At 40.3% G+C, this 20,119-nt stretch overlaps 1 protein-coding gene across 5 annotated transcripts in view; it reads left to right on the top strand.

Annotated features, from left to right (window-relative positions):
* Positions 1 to 20,119, top strand: part of DAAM2 (dishevelled associated activator of morphogenesis 2) — a 197,814-nt gene that overhangs the window by 96,472 nt on the left and 81,223 nt on the right. For all 5 annotated transcript variants that reach the window (XM_040058620.2, XM_040058617.2, XM_058419770.1 and 2 more), the window contains one exon: positions 7,613 to 7,702. In XM_040058620.2, coding sequence (XP_039914554.1) covers positions 7,613 to 7,702 — 90 coding nt within the window. The remainder of the gene's footprint in view (positions 1 to 7,612; positions 7,703 to 20,119) is intronic.

Here is a 20,119-nt window from a genome sequence, read left to right as displayed (position 1 = left end):
TGACTGAGAATCAAGAGATTTGGGCCCCTAGTACTGATGGGGTTTTAAAGCTGCAACTTTTTGGAAAAGCGAGGAGGAAAAAAGAATGCAATGGGAATCGCAGCCTTTTGTTTGTCTGCTTCTCTGCTTTACAGTCAGATCCGTGGCAGTAGCTGAAATGTAAACATTGCTTCCTCTGCCAACAGGCTGTGTTAGCAATTCATGTGTGCACAGCGGTTTCCTAATGCACAAATGTAATGATAAAACATTGCGGGTATGGGCAGATGTTATGTAATATGCCTTATGTATATAGTTCTTGCGTGTGTAAGGTGTGAGTGGCATACATATCTGCACATGCACATACTATGTGTATGCAAACACATGGAATCCAATGGTGTTTTACTATGATGAACCTAATTTTTATCAATTGTAAAACCAATCAAAATGTTGCTCCCATGCCTCTCACAGTGTGCTGCTTGTATGCTTTACAAAGGCTGCTTTTAATTCTAAGGGTTAGGATGAGACAGAAGAGCCTGAGGGGAGGGACTGACTCATTTTGGGGTTCATTTTGCCTTTTCTTCATTGGTTATCTGTGGACTTAGCACATATATCAGGTGCCCCAGTGCGAGTTTTTGACCAATGTGTTTCACCTGAAGATGTGCTAACTGTATGGGTAGTAATGCTGTTGACTGATCAATAACTTCTGCACTATTCATTGCGCCAGTTTGTACTAGAGTGGGGTGGTTTGTGCAGTCAAATGAACCTCATTCACTGACAGTTTGGACAGGCAGTCTTTCAGAAAGCTTCATTGACCGCCTCAGCATTGGAAATAAGCATTCTTCCCACAGGCTACCTCTTATATGTTGACCTAGGGAGCTGGAATGAACAAAACAGTGGAAGGAAAACTGTAGGGGAACAAGCCTATACTGTCCCCTGGAGGTAGACACAGTGATTAAATAGGGAAGGTTTATCTCTTCTATTTGGGGATTCATAAGTTCTTTGCAAAGAGACTGAGATCTGAATAAGATTGTTTTGGTTAATTGCTTTATTCATTCACTGCACTTATCTCTGAAGCAGCCTTTTGGACAGCTATTTGTGGACTTATGATGAGAGCATTTCTACTACTCCCTTTTTGGTGGCCACAGTTGAATGTTTGTTATTTGCTAGTGGAATCTGGCATAGGCAGCATGAACAGAAATATTAATGTTCCTGACACTGTTGTTAATGTGAAAACGTAGCTTTCAATCATGTGTTAGCAACATGGTCCTACTTAGTCCATTTTTTGAAGTGGTAGTATTTATGGTGGGTAGGATTCTCTATTTCAAAAGCTTGTAGTGTGCTGCTGACTGTCTTGCCCTGATCTCTTTCCGCTGATTCTCTTTCTTGTCAAGTCCCAGGCAGGTCAGTGCCTTTTATCTCATGTTTGCTTGATTTGCGTTTGAGCATTGATTAACCCACCAACAGCAATCCCCTTGGAGTAGTTGCACATGAACCTGAACGTTCTCTGGGGCCTGCCAGTGGACGCTGGATAGGATCCCATGGTGTCTCATAGTCATTGTTGACTTCGTACAAGATTTAAACAACTCCGTTCAGAGCATGAAGCCATCAGGTGTGCTAAGGCACTTGGGAGCACTGCTGGAACTGGAATGTGGCCTCTTTGGGGACATGGTGACAAACATGTATACAAATTACCTTGGGGAACCTGAAGTAACAGGTACTGTACAGAGAATTTATACTGGCAGCAGAGCATTATAATTGATTTTGTAACTTGGGTGGATTTGGTGCTGTTAAGGGGCTGAGAGAGAATGATTAATGAGGTGGATGAGGGAGAGTGCATTTGTACTTGACAGGTGAAAAAAGGTCAAGGGGAATGAGAAAAAGATTAGTGAGAGGAAAAAGAAACGGTAGGTGTGTACAAGAGGAAAAAAAAAAGGAATATGAATATGAACATGGGAATGAAAGGCATATGGGAATGTGAACAGCAAGCAAGGTAAGTGCAGTGCATTAAAATAAAATTCATACAATGGGTGTAATGTGAAAATGAACATACCCTTGGAATCTAAATTTTTGAAGTGAGCATTGCAAGCAAGTTACTAAAATAAATAGTCTTCAAATTGTGAAGCCTGTCCTAGGGTGTGTGAAGGCACCTGGAGGTAATTCTCACTGTCTCATTTTTCTTTACTGAATGGCTCACAGAGAAACATTAAAGGTAATGCTAGTGTGATGAAGCAAACTGCCCAAAAAGTATTGCAAATAGCATTGTTATCACTATCTTGAAAGAGACATTAACTCACCTGTAACTCGAAATCAGCCAGGCTGCTTGAGGTAGGGCGGGAGTTGGGAAGTGTTTGACCATCTATAGAGCTGTCTCTGTGGCTTTGTATTTTGCAGGGTTTCACACAGCCTTCTGAAACTTTTGGTGCTGGTCACAGGTCAGATAGCTGCTGCTGCCCTCATCTGTTCTGGAAGTTCTAAAGTTTCCATTTTGAGTTTCAAAAAGAAGACTAGATTTTCTGGGGGGCCTTGCCAGTTTGTGCCATCTGAGGATGTGGCTCCCACGGAGCCTGTTAATGCCAAGACCCGGCTGTCCTTTTGCCTGAGTACACATCTGCTGTTAGAGAACCATTCGATTCAATAGAGTTGTAATTAGACAGTCAAAATAGTCATCCCTGAACAGTGGAAGTGTTGAAGCCTATTTGCCTGTGTGTTAGTGTTGGGTTATTGGTGTAAAATAGAGATTGATTTCATGTCAAAGCTGTTCCAGTTGAGGATCCTAAAAGCATTTAATATTGAAATAATTTTTAATAGTTGCCTAAATATGTTTGTAGGCAGAAATAAAGTTTAAAAATCAGAATATGCTTTTATTTATCATTAACAGCTCTCAGTCATAAAAATAGCAGTTAAATGTGAAACACAGGCCTGGGGAGGATGCTTATAGACAGGAAATTCTTCCAGGAGCCTTTTAAGAGAAACTGTGACTTACAGGTAAAAATTAAAAGTGTAATGCAACTCTCTGTAGCTGAAATTATAGGAAATTTGATAAAATAAGACAGTTATTCAACTGAACATAAGAAAATAAGCAAAATGTCCTCTTCCTTCTGGCAAAATATTTGTTATGCCCATATTAATCAAGTTATTGCCTGCAGTAAACATATCATATGAGGATTCTGGGTTTCATAATGTTGTAAGTGCTGTGCATGACTCATTAAACATTTATGAGGACAAAACAGAACATCAACAACAACAAAACAACTCACCAGTCTGTAAAGGCTGGCTGCTTGGTTGTTTTGGTTTGTTGGGTTTTGTATTTTACAAAATGAAGCAGCTGTCTGACCTTAAGTCAGTGTGAAACTCCCCATGACCAGTAAGACCAGCAGCCAATGGGCCTGGGGCAAGTAGAATGAGAAAGTGAAACTGAGAGTATCTCCTCCCATGAGTGTCTGAATATCCCTGGAGAACCAAGTTTGGGGCTCTTGGCCTCCATGATTCTGACTTCAAATCAGGGGGTGCTGGAGACCATAAGCTGTGATTCTCTATGTACTTATGGCCTTGAGGTTTCTCCTTTAGAGAGGCGGGCATGTTGGTAGGTGTTAAGGTTTGTCCTTTAGTGGGTCTCTCTCCAAGTGAACCATTCTTGTACATTAAGAAAATCTCAATTTTTCTCTTTATTAATTCCTTTTTGTGTCACTAAACAAATTGCTGTCCATTCTAGGTGAGAAATGCTTTTCTGGAGCTTTGAGTATCATTACTGAGCTGATGGTTGCCCAGCATCAAATCCAGCTTTCATGCTTTAATGAACATTCCCAAAACAAGGCATCTAATGTGGTTTTAAATCCTGCAAAATACTGCATTTATGTCTTCTACCCATTCCTCCTTTTTGTTCAGTTTCTTTGTCTCTTTATTTCCTTGGGTTGTAGCCATTTTGAATGGAGGCCATCCTCTCTTTTGGCCTGGGAACTGGACTGGAAGTATTTGAACCTCAAATACAGTTCCAGCTCTTTTTGAAAGTTTTATCATTGAAATTCAATCTACGTAAGTAAATAAAGTGCGCACAAAAAAGTGAAATTTAATTGAATTAACTACCACTAGATAAAATAAATAGGAAATAAATGAAGGAGACAAATGTAGGCGCTATTAACTGGGCATGCTTTACATCTTCCTCAGTCCAGCCTGGCAAATATCCTTTTAATCTGTGTTTTATGCAACTTCAAGCATTTTTAAGAGCCAGGAGGCTGAGTTCCATTGATCAGGGTAATGCTGGCATGAATTGCTGGAACCAAGCTGCCCATCCAAGGTGTAGAAGGAGATGTCTCTGTTTCTGTTGGGAAACTTGCACAGGTGCTGGAGGAAGGGAGTTTTCCCTGCTTTGTTCTGACTGACCTGTTTTTCCTTGCCCTTTACATTTGTTCCCTGGGCATTCAGTCACATGAGCTTCCTTAGTCTGTCTCCAACACCAGTCTTGATGACTGCATTCAGTTCATCATTCCTCCCCTTCCCTGCCAATTTTGGCAATTCCTTTCTCTTTTCAATAACCACTTGCCATCATCGAGCCAGCTCTGTGGTCTGAATTTCTATATGCTGACAGATCTGCTTCTGTCATTGGGTCAGAACGACCTGTTCATTAACCAAATTACCCTCCTGAAATTTGTTCTTTCAGTTGTTCCTCCTGCTTCCCTCCAGGGCAGCAGGTTTCCTTATGTGCCATCTTTTAGGATCCTAAGTCAGAATAGAAAAATAGCCTCCCTAATTCAGGGTCTTCTTTCTTAGCTAGATCCATGTTTTCCCTGTGCAGACACAGTGATCTTCTGTTCATCTTTTATAGAATGGGAATGGGAGAGGTAAAATGATTTGGAGAGTTCCAGAAGAAGGTCTCATGTCTCTTGTATTTTGCAAGGGTTTCTTGAGTTTTTTTATAGGGTAGGTTTTCACTGGTGGTGTAGGTAGATGAGGACATGCAGGCCTCTTCAGTTCTTCCCACTCCTTTCTTCTTCTCAATGAAGGAGCACACGTGCTGGACACTAACTTCAGGAAAGGGAGTTGAGGAGCTGGACTGCTGCTTTGTGTTCTGGAGATGTTTCTTTCCCTGCTGAATATTCCTGCTTGCTCCCTGCCCATCTGACCTGGGTGTTAGAACCCAGCATTTTATCTCCTAACAAAGACAAATATGAATTTTCAAAATTAAGGGTAAGGCATTTTTCATGTGCTATTTTCCAGGCAAGTGTGTTTGGGTCCACCTCTGGTGATCCCCTTATGCCTGGAAACCCTGAACAGTTTCCTTATTACTATGCTACCTGAGCTAATGTGATACTTCTAAAGTTCTTTTGACTTCCTCTACCCTCCTGAGTCACAATAATGTGGGATGCACTATTTTCCCTCTGGATCTTACATACTTTCAAGCTTTCTAGGCCCTTGTCCTGAAAAGCATGTCATGATGCAAAATTATGTGACTGGAAGTCGCATATTCTTATTGTCTCATTGAAAGCAGAGTTGTCTTTATATCCCTGAATATTGCCAGTATTCAGGGCAGTGCCTAGAAGCTGCAGTGTCAGAATCCTGTCCTCTGGGTGGTTTTGGTCAATAGGTACATTCTTTTGATGAAATGGTTGTCTCGAACTGTATTGATTGAGACCTTCATTTAATTTAGTGCACAGCTTTTGTGCAGGGCTTCTGCTAGTCTGATTTGCCAGCAGACTCCGGAAAAAGCATTATGGATTAGAAAACCAAGTTAGCTGCACTTTATTAAAACAAACAAACAAATAAACAAAAAAACAACAAAAAAAACCCCCAAAACAACAACAACAGCAAAAAAAAAACCCAACAAAAAAACCCAAAGTAAAGTAAAAGCATTCATTAAGCAGGTCAATAAAACAATCATGTTTTTTTCTAAGAATTCAGCTGAGCCCAGACAGTTCATGTATATTCTGGCTTCTATTGTAGTTCTTACAAACCTGGCATTTCTGATTCCCTATCTGCCCCTCCTTTCCCTTCCACACGCTTGACCTCTAACAGCATTCCTTTGCTTGTCTTAAGGCCTTACATGTAGTTTCACTCTCCCTCTCCCCCCAAGAATGTGGTCCTGGCCTGAGTTTTCTAATTGTGTATAGCAAGGATAAAACTTCTTGCCTTGCTTGGCTGCCCCCTTGTTTGGAAACTCACACTAAACATTTCCACATGGTTTGCACTCTTTTTGCACAGCTAATTTTTTTTCCCTTTAAACTTTTTCTTGTTTAAAATAACCCTCCAGCTTCTTCTACCTTAGGCTGCTGGCACTGACCTTGCCTTGTTACTGTTTGCATTTCTTTTGTACCTTTTTGCAGCTTAAATCTCTGTGGGCTTTTAAATCTGTCAGCAGCCGCTACCAGGCTCAGTGTGCAATTTTGCTCACTGTTTTCACAAGTTTCCCAGCCCTGAACGCTTTCCAAATGAGCCATTGTTGGGCTGAGTTAAAGAGGTATTGTCTCTGCTTGGACAAGGCTAGTGTGGGTGCCAGAATCTGCGTGTGCAGCATTTTAATGCCACAATGTCATCTTGATATTGGACCCCTGGACACTTCCTTCTCCAAATATTTCAAATACATAGGGAAAAAATTCAACCCCCTGCCAAAACTGATTCATTGAAACATTACTGGAAGATTTTCTTTATATAACTGAACTCTGATTTAAAAATCTTCATCTGTCCCTGCTCATGCAGTCTGCTTGCACTGAAGACCATTCTTTTTTGTTTAATTCTCTTTATTAGCACCTAAAACTGGCAGCTTTTATTGGATCCCTGTTCTGGTCAGTACTGAATTAACACAGAGGAAGTAACAATCTCTTGTTTGATAGTTTTAGAGACATGCATTGGAAAAGAGTCTATTGTTATTCACCTTTTACAGAGGAGTAACTGAAGCTGTGGAATTTGGCAGTCAGTTCCAGATCACAGCATTATCCTTAATTTTGCTGTTGTAAGCTTGGCTCAGCTCTAAGAGGGTATGTTCTACTGGGCTCACTTTTCTTGACAGAGACTGAATATGCTGCTCTGATCTGCCCGATGTGACGCTGTGGAGTTACATCCTTTATGTCTGAAATGGTGGGTGTCTCTGATGGGGGCTGTGTGGTTTAGAGAACAAACATCTGGAAAAAACATTTCAATCTGTAGGTTGCTGATGACATGACAACTGTCTCATGGCCTTTGCTTGAAAGATAGTGAAATTGAATAGTGAAATTTCCTTTCTATGGAAGAGCAGTTTGGTGTTGCCAGCCAGGAAAAAAAAGATGTATCAAACTTCCAGCTTTTCTCTAAGTGTCATAAGGAATTTCTGTGTCACATAATTCAGTGCTTTGAGTTTTTCACTTCATCCCTTTCATGTGATCCTTCCCATCCTTCACTAATCATTAGTAATGGAAGTTTGACATGGGAGTTGTTCAGGCTGCCTCTCTTCGTAGGTTATTCTCTTGATAGGGAGAACTCAAGGTAGCAAGGAAGTCATCACAAAGTCAATAATCTTTGGAGTCTTTGGGAGCCACTTAGTCCTCTTGTTTGAAGGTTAGTCAAACATGCCTGGTCCAGAAACCTCTCAATTTATTAGAAGTTACCAATGCAGCTCCTGACTGTTTTTTTTTTTTTTTCTGTTTTTCTTTTTCTCAATCTCTAGGATGAGTTGGATCTCACAGACAAGAACAGAGAGGCTATGTTTGCACTCCCTCCAGAGAAGAAATGGCAGATTTACTGCAGCAAAAAGAAGGTACTACTGATGTCCTCATTGGAGTAGCTCACCAATAAATTCTATGTGCATGTTCATAACTGAATCATGATTTGAGCTGTTTATCTACTGTTTACTCAAGAACATGAATAAGTGATGGAATGATTTTTATCAGCATGGATATGGCACAATTTTCTGATAAGTAATGTGTGCACTTGTGATTTCTGAGGAAGATCTTAACATCTTAAAATAGTACACTGTCCCAGTTTGAATAGTTTATGTGTTTGGGGGTTTTGTTTGTTTGTTTTGTTTTATTGTTTGTTTGGGGTTTGTCAGGTGGGGGAGTATGTTTGTTTTTTCTTTGAGTTGAAAGAACAACTATCATGGAAATGCATTAAGGAATTTTTAACAACTTTTGTAGGTTGCTTAAAATAGAAAAAGTATTGCTGAAATCTTTCAGAATGTCTTCCGATATCTGTAAAGTACGCAAAAATAGTGATGTCTTAAAACCTACTAGTTCAAGATCTTCCAGAGTTTATAGGAAACGTTCCACAGGGCGCTGGAAAGTGAGGACCACCTGCTTGTATCGCTTTCCATGTAACACTTCTCCCTTCAAGGTCTTCAAATTTCTGACAAACCCCAGTAAAGGGGCAACAAATCAGAGGCTGATCAATCACATTAATATTTTGTTGCTGGAAGAATGCTGATCCAGGGAATGGATAAGTTGTATCATTGCTGAAACTTCGAACAAGGAATTTCTGCAGTAATGTGGCATTGGAGAAGTTTTACTGCTCTAGGAAACACACAGTCAGTAACGAAGATAACCCAAATAGCATGTATTTATTAACCATACATGTTAGGTGGAAAAAGGTGTGGTGGGTCTGTTGGTTAATTTTATTTCCCAAGTGTGCAAGTCATGCTATGAGAACATGTCTTTAAACATAAGTCTGCATAACAGAAGGTGGAGGAGAAGGTTTAGACTTCAGTACTGAACCTGGCAGATTTAAATCCTGCTCATGGTTCTTCTGGGGGCTGTGTTTTCTGCCTTTTTTTCCTCCGAGTGGGGACAGTGAGCTTTCTTTACTGTGTAATTAAAGGAAACTAGTCCCATCAGGGTGTTTTGCCTTCAGGGTTTTTTTGTTGGTTGGTTTTTTTAACTTACACAGGGAAGTTAATAGAAATCAATTAATTACAGTGGCTCTGAGCTAGCAATAGCGCACAAGAGCAGTCTGGGCTCCATTGTCTTCAGTGCTATCTCCATTCCTTTTTCCTGCTGATACACAGTGCTTGCGAGTGAGGGGAGGTGCAGGCTGCTGTGATTAATGTCTGCTTTACATTCTTGCTGGCCAGTTGAGTTTTTCAGCTCTGGTGGGAGAGGATCTATTTGTAGCTGTCTTAGAGACATCTCACCTCCCAGACCAGTCAGCCCTTGGCAGGAAGATGTGTGCTTTAATATATTTAATATATTGGTTGGATTCACTCATTGCATTGGAGACTTCGTTTTTGTTGGGGATTTTTGTTTGTTTTCCCCTGTGTTCTACAGCAGTGGATTTGCTGTAAGAATCTTAAAGGCTTCCAAAGTTAAAGAAGCTGCATACTGGAAAATCTTCATAATGTGTTTATAATGCAACTTCAGTTAGCTGAACTCCAGCTATCCAAAATGATGTGCTAACTGGGATGGGATACCATTGCCAGATGTCTATTCATTACATTGTAGATACTTTCAATTACTTGAAACCTTAACTGTCCAGTGTTATTCATTGTTTCCCTCACAGGCAGTCAGATAATTGGTGATGACATCTCTCTCTAGCCTACTACCTAATCCACCTATCATCATTGTTTTGCAGTGACAGAGATTCCTGTTCCAGGCTTCGCTTTAAAGCAAAGCCCCCTTTTCCCTGAGGACTTACAATCTAATTTTAGCCACAAAGGGTCCAATTTCTTACTTGGCAGAATGCTTCCAGCTACCCAGCTTGAGCCCCCAGAGGGCTCTGTCTTGCTGATGTTGGGTTCTTGGAGTTTCCTGGCAAGCAGGCGTCCTATGCTTTCAGATACGGCAAGTGGAAACACTACAAACTAGAAGGTCAAGAAGTGCAGACTGAGGCAACTGCTCACAATTGTTAATCTCAGGTGCCTTTTCTAGTCTAAAAGTAGTGGAAAGTGAGAGCTTCCTGATTTGCTCTACAAGTGGTGAGATTAGTGGGCTGTCTTAAATAAACAAATGTCATCTGCTAAAATGAAGATTAGTCATTGTTGTGGACACACATTTATCTTGGCAGTCAGATGTTAGATGTAATCTATGGTAATTGATTCCCACGTGGTGACAGAAAGTCATTATTGTATTAAAAAACCCTCATTCCACCTGTTCCTGATTTCAAGCCTTTCTGAAGAAATGGAGGAAGATGGGTAGGTCTGTGCACTGGAAGTTGTGTGCCAGGGGCACAGCTTGCCAGACAACAGTCCGTAGTGATCAAAGGAGGCTGAATTCTGAACTGAAATTGCTTGAATGTGGGTGATACCTACAGAGTGGCATTCACACAGGATTACGCAGCCATGCTTGCTTTGGTCAATTTTGGCTATTCTGGGCTCATATCTGAAATGGTTAGTATTAAAAACAAATCACCAATTATTTGACCTAAAAGAGTAGCTGGCAGCTCTAGTGGATGCTGTGCTCTCATTTGTGGAATAGCTATTTGTAAGGAATAAAGCTGGTCTGTTGGAAAATGTTAATGTCTTCTCAATCTCAGCTGTTCTCTACCTTGACATTAATCTGTGCAGGATGTACAGTGAGAAATGTAGTTGGCTTGATTTGCATCAGAGGAATCATTGATTAGTTACCACTGATGGCACCCTGACCCTCTACCCAAACTACCAGTACATTTTAGATTGCCTCTTCCTCTGTAGAAGGAGCTTCCACTGATATTGTTAAGTAAAGCCTTATGTAGAAAATACAAATTATAACATCCTCCCTAAGTTCAGGTACTTTTTTCTGGTTTTGTTTAACATAATCTTCATGTCTCACTATAAGCTGAAATTTAGACTTGCATAAAACACCTCTGTAACTCCTCTTTTCTAGGTTTACTACTAGATATAAGTCTTGCAGGAATTAAATCAAATGCTAGACCAAGATTTCAAATGTATTTATTTGAAAATTTCCAAAGTCAAAGTTTAGCAAACCAGTGTTCTTCAGTGCTGATGCTAACATACATAATCTCATTAAATACCAATCAAATAATTATATGGAAAGAAAAAGTTGATAACTCTTTTGCCTTGTCTATAAACAAGCTCCTATTGGGATCCCAAAAAGCGTAGAAAAGGCAGGTATTGCACTGCTTCAGCACACATTGCTTTGGATACAGCCTGTGTTTCTAAGAATGAGGCCTCATTGTGCGAGCCGTAGCTTATTGCCTTCTGAACAACCCTACAAGCTGTTAGACTTATTGCTATTGGAAAGCAAGTCAAGTTGTTTTCTTTTTATGGCCTTTCCTGCCTCCAGAGACTAATTTGTAAGCCTTTGGCTGAGCAGATTTTAGTAGCAAGCACACACATTTTGCAAAGTTAAACAAGTTAGGGGTTTTGGGTTTTTTTTTGTTTTGTTTTTTTTTTTTACGTCTCTCTTTCTTTGAGGAAAAAAATTGGTAGCAAATCTTTCTCCAAAGTAGTGAGACTGGATCAACTGTATCACACTGTTTATTTCCAATTAAAAAAAAAAAAAAAAAAAAAAAATTCCCCAAAAAACCCCAAAGTCTCAATTATTCAATCCTAATAATATGTTGAGACCTCTGAAATATCTCAGTATTGTCTTGTACTCTTGTGATTTTAGTGGTCTCTTAGAATAGTTGCTTTGAGTTCATTGTGCTTTATCTACTCAAGTGAGATTATTTAAACTCAAATAGTGAGGTAATAAGCAGCACACTGAAACTTTCTGGAAGTAGACATTCATGGCATCTGAGAAAAATACATACTTATAATCCATAATTTTGTTCCCCGTTTTCTGTTATGGGAGTCAGATTCTCCACAACAGCAAAATAGGATATAAAAATTTTGAGGAAAATTTACCTCATGGTCTGTAATAGCCAGTATGCAAAAAATAAAAGAATATCCATCATGACACCATTCTCTGCAATTATTTTTTAAAATATCTATTAATTATGTTTTTCATCTACCTGATGACTAAAAAATGAATAAACTGGAGTCAGGAAAGTCCTTGGTTCCAAAAAGTCCTTGATTTAAATTGTTTTATGCTTTCAAAGAACTGACATTGTTATATTTATCTATAAATGCATTTCTCTCTCCCTAAAGGAAGGAATAGGTAGTTAGGAAACTTTTTGGAAAAATTTTGCCCGTGCCATCATCTTATACCTTTTCCCTGCACTATTTACCCATGCCTTGGCTGCATATGGCATTCTTTTTTTTTTTCCCCCTTTACCCTTTTCTTTTCCTTTTTTTTAAGATACATTCTGAAATATCTGAATATATTTCCAGATCAAGTACTGTTCATTCTTTTTCTTTACTGCACTTACCTGTCTTCTACGGTATTCTTGTGGTGAACTTTATGGGTTTGGGTGAGCTCACTGTAAGGAGCAGGAAGGACAGAGTAGAAGGCACTTCTGTGCATTACACAGTCATTAAGGAGTCCAAGTCCTTTGGACTGAGGTTACAGATCAGTGCTGAACCACTGAGGCTGGAGTCCAGGTGCAGAGTGCCCCAGATGTCCTCCTAGAGAAGATTTACACCTCTCTCACAAAGAAGCAGCATCACTTTGCATTCATTCCTCTTTTCCTAATATCAGGGCTGCATCTTCATAGGCTTTGAAATACTCTTGAGAATCCTAGCCTTAGTGAGACATCAACATTTTAGTAGTTTTACTACCATCTTTTTATACCATTTGCAGCTCATTTTCACAAACTCCCACTTTTGTCCCATGCTGCCTGTCTAGCATTAATGAAGATAATGTCTACATGTCTGGTTTGGATTTTTTTTTTTTTTTTTTTTTTTTTTTTCTTTCTTTGAGAGTTTCTGTTTGACCTTTGCTCTTGAGATTTGGATTGTCAGCAAAATGTCACTGTAAAAAGTATAGCTTGATATTGTGCAGCTGGATATAGAGTAAGAGACTTTGAAATCTGCTGGAGGTATCCAAGCTGCGCTTGCAGCTTTTTATATAATTACCGTAGCCTACCAGGGATGAATGGTGCAAGATGCAATTTGCAAGATGGATGCAAATATAAAACCTATAAAACTCCTTGTCTTTAGAGAAAGCTTTCACAAGTGAGTGAAAATTTCTGCACTTGCTGTTTGTTCTATGGCTGCTGTGCATCTGTGGTTTTGCACTGTGAAGCATAGTTTCATATTGGTTAAGGTGGGCAGACAGATAACTTCTGTGAAATATTTCTATGCTAAAGTGAACTGGCAGGGCTTTTATTCTAAACCCTGAGGCCTTTTCTTTGCATTTAAGGCTTCATATGGAGGTTCTAAGAGCAGGCGACTGCATTACATGATGTATTTAGATAAAAGCTCGTTTCTTCAGGTTACTTCTTTAAAATAGGAGATACATATTAAGATCACAGAATCACAAAATGAGTAAGGGATCACCAGTAGGATCATCTGTGGCAAGCAGGGTCATTCTAGAGCACACGGCCCAGGATTGCATCTGGACCACTCTTGAATATCTCTGTTGAGGGAAACTTCATGGCATCTCTGGATTACCTATTCCAGCGCTTGGTCACCCACGCAGTAAAGAAGTTCTGCCTCGTATTTAGGTGAAACTTTCTGTGCATTAGTTTCTGCCCATTGCCTCCTGTGCTATTGCTCAGCACCACAAAGAGCCTGGCTCCATCCTCTTGGCATCCTCACTTCAGATACTGATAGACTTTGATAAGATCCCCTCTCTATTGTTCCTTCTCAAATCTGACCGGTCCCAGCTTCCTCAGCCTCTCCTGGTAAGAGAGATGTTCCAGGTCCTTAATTATCTTTGTTACCTTCACTGGATTGGCTCCAGGAGCTCCATGTCTCTCTTGTCTTGAGGAGCCCAGAACTGGACACAGCACTCTGAGTGCACCTCACCAGGGCTGAGTAGAGGGGCAGGATCACCTCCCTCAGCCTGCTGGCAATGGTTTTCCTAATGCACTGCAGGATTCCATTGGCCTTCTTGTCCACAGGGACACACTGCTGGCTCATGGACAGTTTGTTGTCCACCAGGACCCCCAGGTCCTTCTCCACAAAGCTCCTTTCCAGCAGGTCAGCCTCAGCTGTCAGCCCTGTGCTGGTCCATGGAGTTATTCCTCCTGAGGTGCAGGACCCTGCATTTGCCCTCGTTGAATTTCAGGCAGTTCCATCTGTCCGTCTCTCCAAGCTGTCGAGGTCCTTCTGTTGGGCTGCACAGCTCACTGGGATATCAGCCACTCCTCCCAGATTTATGTCATCAGTGAACTCACTGAGGCGGCTTCTGCTCCTTCATCCAATTCATTGAGGAATATGTAAAACAATACTGGACCCAGTATTGAACCTTGGGGGATGTCACAAGTGAAAGGCTTCTAACTAGACCCTGGGCCACTAGATCCCTCTGGGATTTGCCATTCAGCTAGTTCTGAGGTATTTGGGGGGTGATACATTTTCCCTAAAGAAGAGAGAAAATGGATCTTCATCTGTTCTCATTTAGTGATACAATATGCCAGATGAAAATCACACTATTGTGTTGTCTGAGTGTGGAGTTTTGGTTTTGTATTGTCTGTTCTGAGCTACAAAAGCCCTTTGGGGTTCATCCTTTCTGCATGAAGACTGCCAAGCACGTGGTTGTCCCATAATAAATGAAGTGGGTGGTTTGAAGTTGTATTGTTTTCAATTCTATCTTCTTGCACTATTTTTTCCTCTTTGAAATAGTCTCAGACTCTGTTATTGATTTGGAATATTAAACTGTTTTGGTTATGGATTTATAGCTTTAAGGAGCATTGAATGTGTCCCTTATAAGTTCCTTTCTCTAGAGCTGTTGTTCCATATGCTGTATCTGGGAGCAGCAGACATCAACACACAGGATAGTTTGCTACAGTACTTGAGAAGCCATTGGTAAAGACTCGCAGTTTGAAGAGTCTTGGATGTGACTTCATGAGAGATTTTCTCGCAGCTCTGCAGGAAGTGTTGAAGGGGAGTGTGGGTGGGTGTGGAGTTGGGTACTTTTACACTCTTTTCCCTGGGAAGTCTGGAAAACACAGAGTAACCCTCACAGCACATGTGAGAGCCTAACAGCAAAAGCAGTGGGTGGGCAGTAGGAGGCTGAAGAAGCTATGTGGGATTTTGAGTGTTTAGTGTAAGCAATCCCACAATTAACAGTATCGATGGCTAATCAGTGATGGTGTCTCATGGCCACAAGGCAAAGGCCAGCAAAGCCACACTGGATATGAAGAATTATACTCTACCTGAAGTCTTTGATACAGCAGAAGATTGTTTCTCTTCCTGCCAAAGCTTTGGAAGTTTGTAGCTGAAGTTCAGCTTCAGTCAACATTTTAATTTAGCTCAGTGGTCAAACCGTGACAAAGACCTGAGCAACTTAATCTAACTTTAACATTAGCTCTGAGCAGGTGCCTTCTCAAGGCGCCTTCCATGCTAAAATTGATTTGTGATTTTCTAAACTGTTCATAAATCAATCTAGGAAAGCAGCTGTATGGCCCTATAAAGGAAGGGAACATCAATAATGCTTTATGCACCCTTCTGTATGCTGTCCTGTATTATTGCTATGAGGCCAGCTCCTTGAAACAGGCAGTAGTAGATGTTATCTGGTTCCCTCCCAGTGCCTGGGATCCATGGTCTCTTTTTTGTCTGGGAAGACTACATGACTTTCTTAGCTCAGAACACTGCTGGTGAACAGTCTGAAATGTGGAATCTCTCAAATTAATTCCCTGAAAATAGACTTGCTTTCAGTTTGCCTAGGGCTCACTGGAAATCACATAACGCTGGGAAGTCACAGTGGGAGGATGTTGCCCTTTGCAAACCACGGCATTCCTTCAGCTTGATGTTTGGAAAATGCCAGCAATTGTGGAGTTAACTTCCTTTTTTCCCACCAGCATCTGTTCCTTTTTCTGTTAGCAGAATGACTTCATGCTCAGATGTTTGGAATGATTTGTTAGCTTGATGCTGACATTGGGTCATTTCAGTATCTTTAGTCTAGGTATGGAAGACAGGCACATGACTTCAAAAATTATTTTTCTATAAGTGCAAGTAGGCTTAGGAAAGTCAAACTGAGAAACTCTGGCCTGTGACAAGTACAGGATGTAACAGAAAGCAACAAAATGCTGCAAGAGTATCACTAATGCAGCAAAACCACACATTTCCTGATTAGTTGTATACTTGGGTCTTTTCAGTGTGAGAGAGCTGTTTGATTGATGGTCCCTGTTAATGTGCGTCATTGGCTGAAACACTAGCTGCCAGATTTGGGCAGCACCATTAATACAATTATAAAGTAAAGCCTAAAATGATATACATCTCCTTCTACATCATTTAATGCAGAGAATGTGTTCTCACCAGAAAAATAAAACTTGGGATTCATGAAAGACACTGTCTCATCCTTTTATAGTTCCATATAATGAATTTAGAAATTTTATCTCACTTATTTATAACATAACTTTGTTGATGTTGCCCAATTATTTTTTAAGCAGGTCAGTGTACTTGAGAAGAATCACTGCCTGGTTTTTATGCCTTTGGAGCTCCTGTTACTGTTTCTTCATGTTTTTAACTTGTTATTTTTGCTTCCATAGTAAAGACCTTCAAGGTGTGAACCTTGAAGAAAAAATATAGTAGCCTTAAGAGATTCCTCTTAACCTTTTTTCCCTGAAGTCACTCTTGTAATGGTTTAAAGTGTAAATTTAGTGTCAAGAAGGCAAAAATGCATGCACAATTCAGATGATATGCCATTATTACAGCTTGGAATTGTGACACCTAAGAGACCACGTTGTAGCAGACGTAAGAGGAGATAATCAGTTTTTCCAAGTTGTCTGCTTTATTTGGTTTATGTTTTCCACGTTGCAATGCCAACAGTTGCAGACTCACTTATTTACCCTAGCATAAGAGGTTACCTTGGGTCAGGATCTTGAAATTAAATATTTATTTATGTATAATTGAAAAGTATTTTCTTCCCTGCCCCCCATGGGAACAGCATGGAATATTTTTAGTTTCTTCCTCCCTCTCCTCGCCCTGTCCAACAAAAAAAGTTTAGTTGTTCCTTAAAAAATGCCTTCTTACCTCCTTAGTTCTGACTTCTGAAGACATAAATGCCAGAACCTTGCCATGGTCTTTGCTATAGGTATTCTTTGTGTGTCCATCTTGCAGGTCTGTGTTTTTCAGATGAGCTGCTAGTGCTTCAGTTGAAGTTAGAACTCAACACTAATCAAAAATCAGGCCCAAAATAGTCCTGAGTTAGAAAAATGTCATTATCATGCCTAATGCTGTGTTTTGCATTTGGCTTGCCTTCTGTGGGAATTTTGGGAGGATTCAGTGGAAGCAGATTTGACCCTAGCATGGGGGAAAAAAAAACAAACAAAACAAACAAACAAAAAAAAAAACCCAAAAAACCCCACCACCAAAAAAAAAATTAAAAAAAAACCACCAAAAAAAACCACCCACCAAAAACCCCACAAAACCCCAACATTTATCCAGCTGTCATCCTACTAACATGGTGTCATTTGATGTACTTAAGAATAAAAATAATGGTGAGCAGTCCAATTGTTCAGCATGGGAAGTACATGTAAATGCTGATGCCGCTGGATTATGTTCTGTCTTTGTCTGTCCTTTTGCAAAAGTATGAGCCCTTCCTGCTGATGGCATGTAGTAATAATAATGATAACAACATATACTCTGTACAGTGCCGTTCTCACCATTCAGATTAGTCTTTGGTGGATAAGCAAGAGCAAAGAATATGTAAATAACGAACATGTTTCTGTGGTGTGTGAGAAGCAAATTTGGCAGAGATCAGGGCTCACTCTGAATTTCACTGAGTGTTCACAAGCCTTAAAAAAGCTAGTGAATACTGCGCAGGAAGAGTTGCTGAACTCGTATCTTTTTAGTGAGAAGTTTAAAAATGGGCACAGGAAAGAGTTGTTCTCAGAATATAGTGACAGCCATGGAGGGAAAGAAAGGAATTGCCTTCTACTCTCTGGAGAGTTGTTTAGTTTTCATCGCAGTCAGATGTAACAGTTTCAGCTACTTAGTTGAGGTGAAAATCACAGTCTTCTGTGATAATTCAGTCATCTGTTGAAAGGCACTTGGTATTCCAAATACTTTGCAGATGTACTAAGTGTGAGAGACGATGGCTGGGAGAAACTGTTTTACTCGAGTTTATGGAAATGATGGAGATAAAGCAACCTAGTGATACACTCAAATACTGGACTAGGAGCTTAAGAGCCGTGGGCCTCTCAGACTGCATTTATTTCCTTTGTTCACCGGTCCAACAACTCCTAACTTTTTTTTTTCCCAATAGTGAAGGGTTAAATGATGAAGAAAAATGGAAAAATATATTAGCTGCCCTGGCCATCTTACTGTCATCATGCTTAAAAAGGGGCCCAGAGCAGAAGCGAACTAAAGCAAGCAGTGTCACTGCAAAAACAGACAGAGGACACATTATGAACAGTGAAAAGAACCCTTTTAGAATTTGGTATTAAAAAATTCTCTTGTGTGCTTCCAGAAGGACTTGTCCTGAATATCTCTGCTGACTCCAGGTAGGTGTGTCCTTGGTAGTTCTCTCTCCAGGTGTGTCTCTGAGCACAGTAAGTGACATTTCATTCCCATCATCAAGCAACATGCAGGGTGTTTGCCATGAATCATAGGTGACTTAATTTTATTTACAAAAGATTTTTAAGTCATTGCTTGTTGGAGATAAACAGTGGGACAAAAAGATAAACATAGAGGCTGTTACATAGTCTGGGCTCTTCTGTGGCTTTTCACATTGCCTAAAGAATGCCAGGAGGAGGAGGAAAGGAAGTGAAGATGGAGACAGTCCAAGTGACAACGTTCTAATGTGGTAGGAATACATATAAAAACATTGCTATTGGAAAGAAGACAAGGTAAGCTTGTTGGGTAAGGAAAAAGTCCCTTTCCTTATCCGTGGAATGTTGACCAAGCTGAACGGGGTTGATGGAAATGTACACACAGTACCTGTATAAACACAGAGCAAACAATGGAAGGGACAATGCAGAGTTTGGTTGTTAACAAAGCAATAGAGTATGTCCTGCTACTGCTGCTTATGGTTTGTTGGGCTAGTGACAGATTGTTGGCTTCACCTGCCGCAGGTTATACACATTACTGCAGAATGTGACCTCAGGCTTGCTGCAGGTATGTGGGAATAGAGCTGTGCTTCAGGAATGCAGCTTAAGCCCACAGCCACATACTTGCTGAGCTGGCCATGTCCATGAGAATTGTCTTCTTCTGAAGACCCTCTGGGTAGAATGATCATGATTCAATCTTCTGACTGGTAGGATTCTCCCTAGTGGACATTTTCCCTCACATCCAGAAGGAGTGGTTGGGCTGAGGAAAGGTAGGGTCCTGAGTACATGTTCATTGAAAGTGCAGGGAATTCATGGATCCCCTTATTTAGGAGCTCATTATTTAGCTTATACACTTAACAACAGCAAAATATCAGTTGGTTGATTTGTCACTTGTGGAAAGTAGAGCATGTAAAAGGTGTTAAACATGAATATGAACTTCAGGTAATAGTACAGACATACCTTTATGCAGCAACAGAGTCAGGAGAACTTACTCAACAAATGACCAACTTCCATGGCAGAAGCTAAACATTCAGCAGGGGAACAATGTTTAATATTATTACACTTCAATTTTGCAAGAAAGCTTTGTCCTGACGGCAGAAATCACTGAAGAATTCAGTGTGGCCTCATCTGTACAATTTAGTAGTTCTGTAAATAAAGGGGGCAAGTTATCTTCCTGGTCACATCACACATCACACAATGCCTGATGATTCTGGGATTCCCATCCTATAGTAGGGCTGATTATGTTTGAAGAGGGACGAGCAGTCTTGTATGATCTGTAAATGATAAGAAGAGGCTGCTGCAGTCACCGCTGGCAGCACATTTACATCTGTCTGTATCAAGGAGAATGATAAAGCACCAAAAGAAGAGGAAAGAGAAGCGAAGATGGGTTCTTAAAACTGACATATTCTATGCAATCCTACTTAAAATATAAAGTTCCTTAAAACGGACTCTCTCCACCAAGAATCTGTTGTTAGTCTTATGCCAGATATGCTTATTGCAAACTTAATCTTGGTTTAAACACTAGAGTTATACATTAAAATCAGTGGTTGAGAATTCTAAGGTTTCAAACAACACTAATTCTTATCTTTGGCTCAAAGCAATGCACTGAACACCTTTCTGCCTGCCAGTTATCCCACTCTAGTCTATTTTCTGTGAGAAACTCCCTGTTTGTATATGCAATGGATGTCCTATGATTTCTGGAGGACAAGAA

Source organism: Hirundo rustica, chromosome 3, assembly GCF_015227805.2.
Source record: "Hirundo rustica isolate bHirRus1 chromosome 3, bHirRus1.pri.v3, whole genome shotgun sequence".
Lineage (NCBI taxonomy): Eukaryota > Metazoa > Chordata > Aves > Passeriformes > Hirundinidae > Hirundo > Hirundo rustica.
This window is presented reverse-complemented; position numbering and strand designations above follow the sequence as displayed.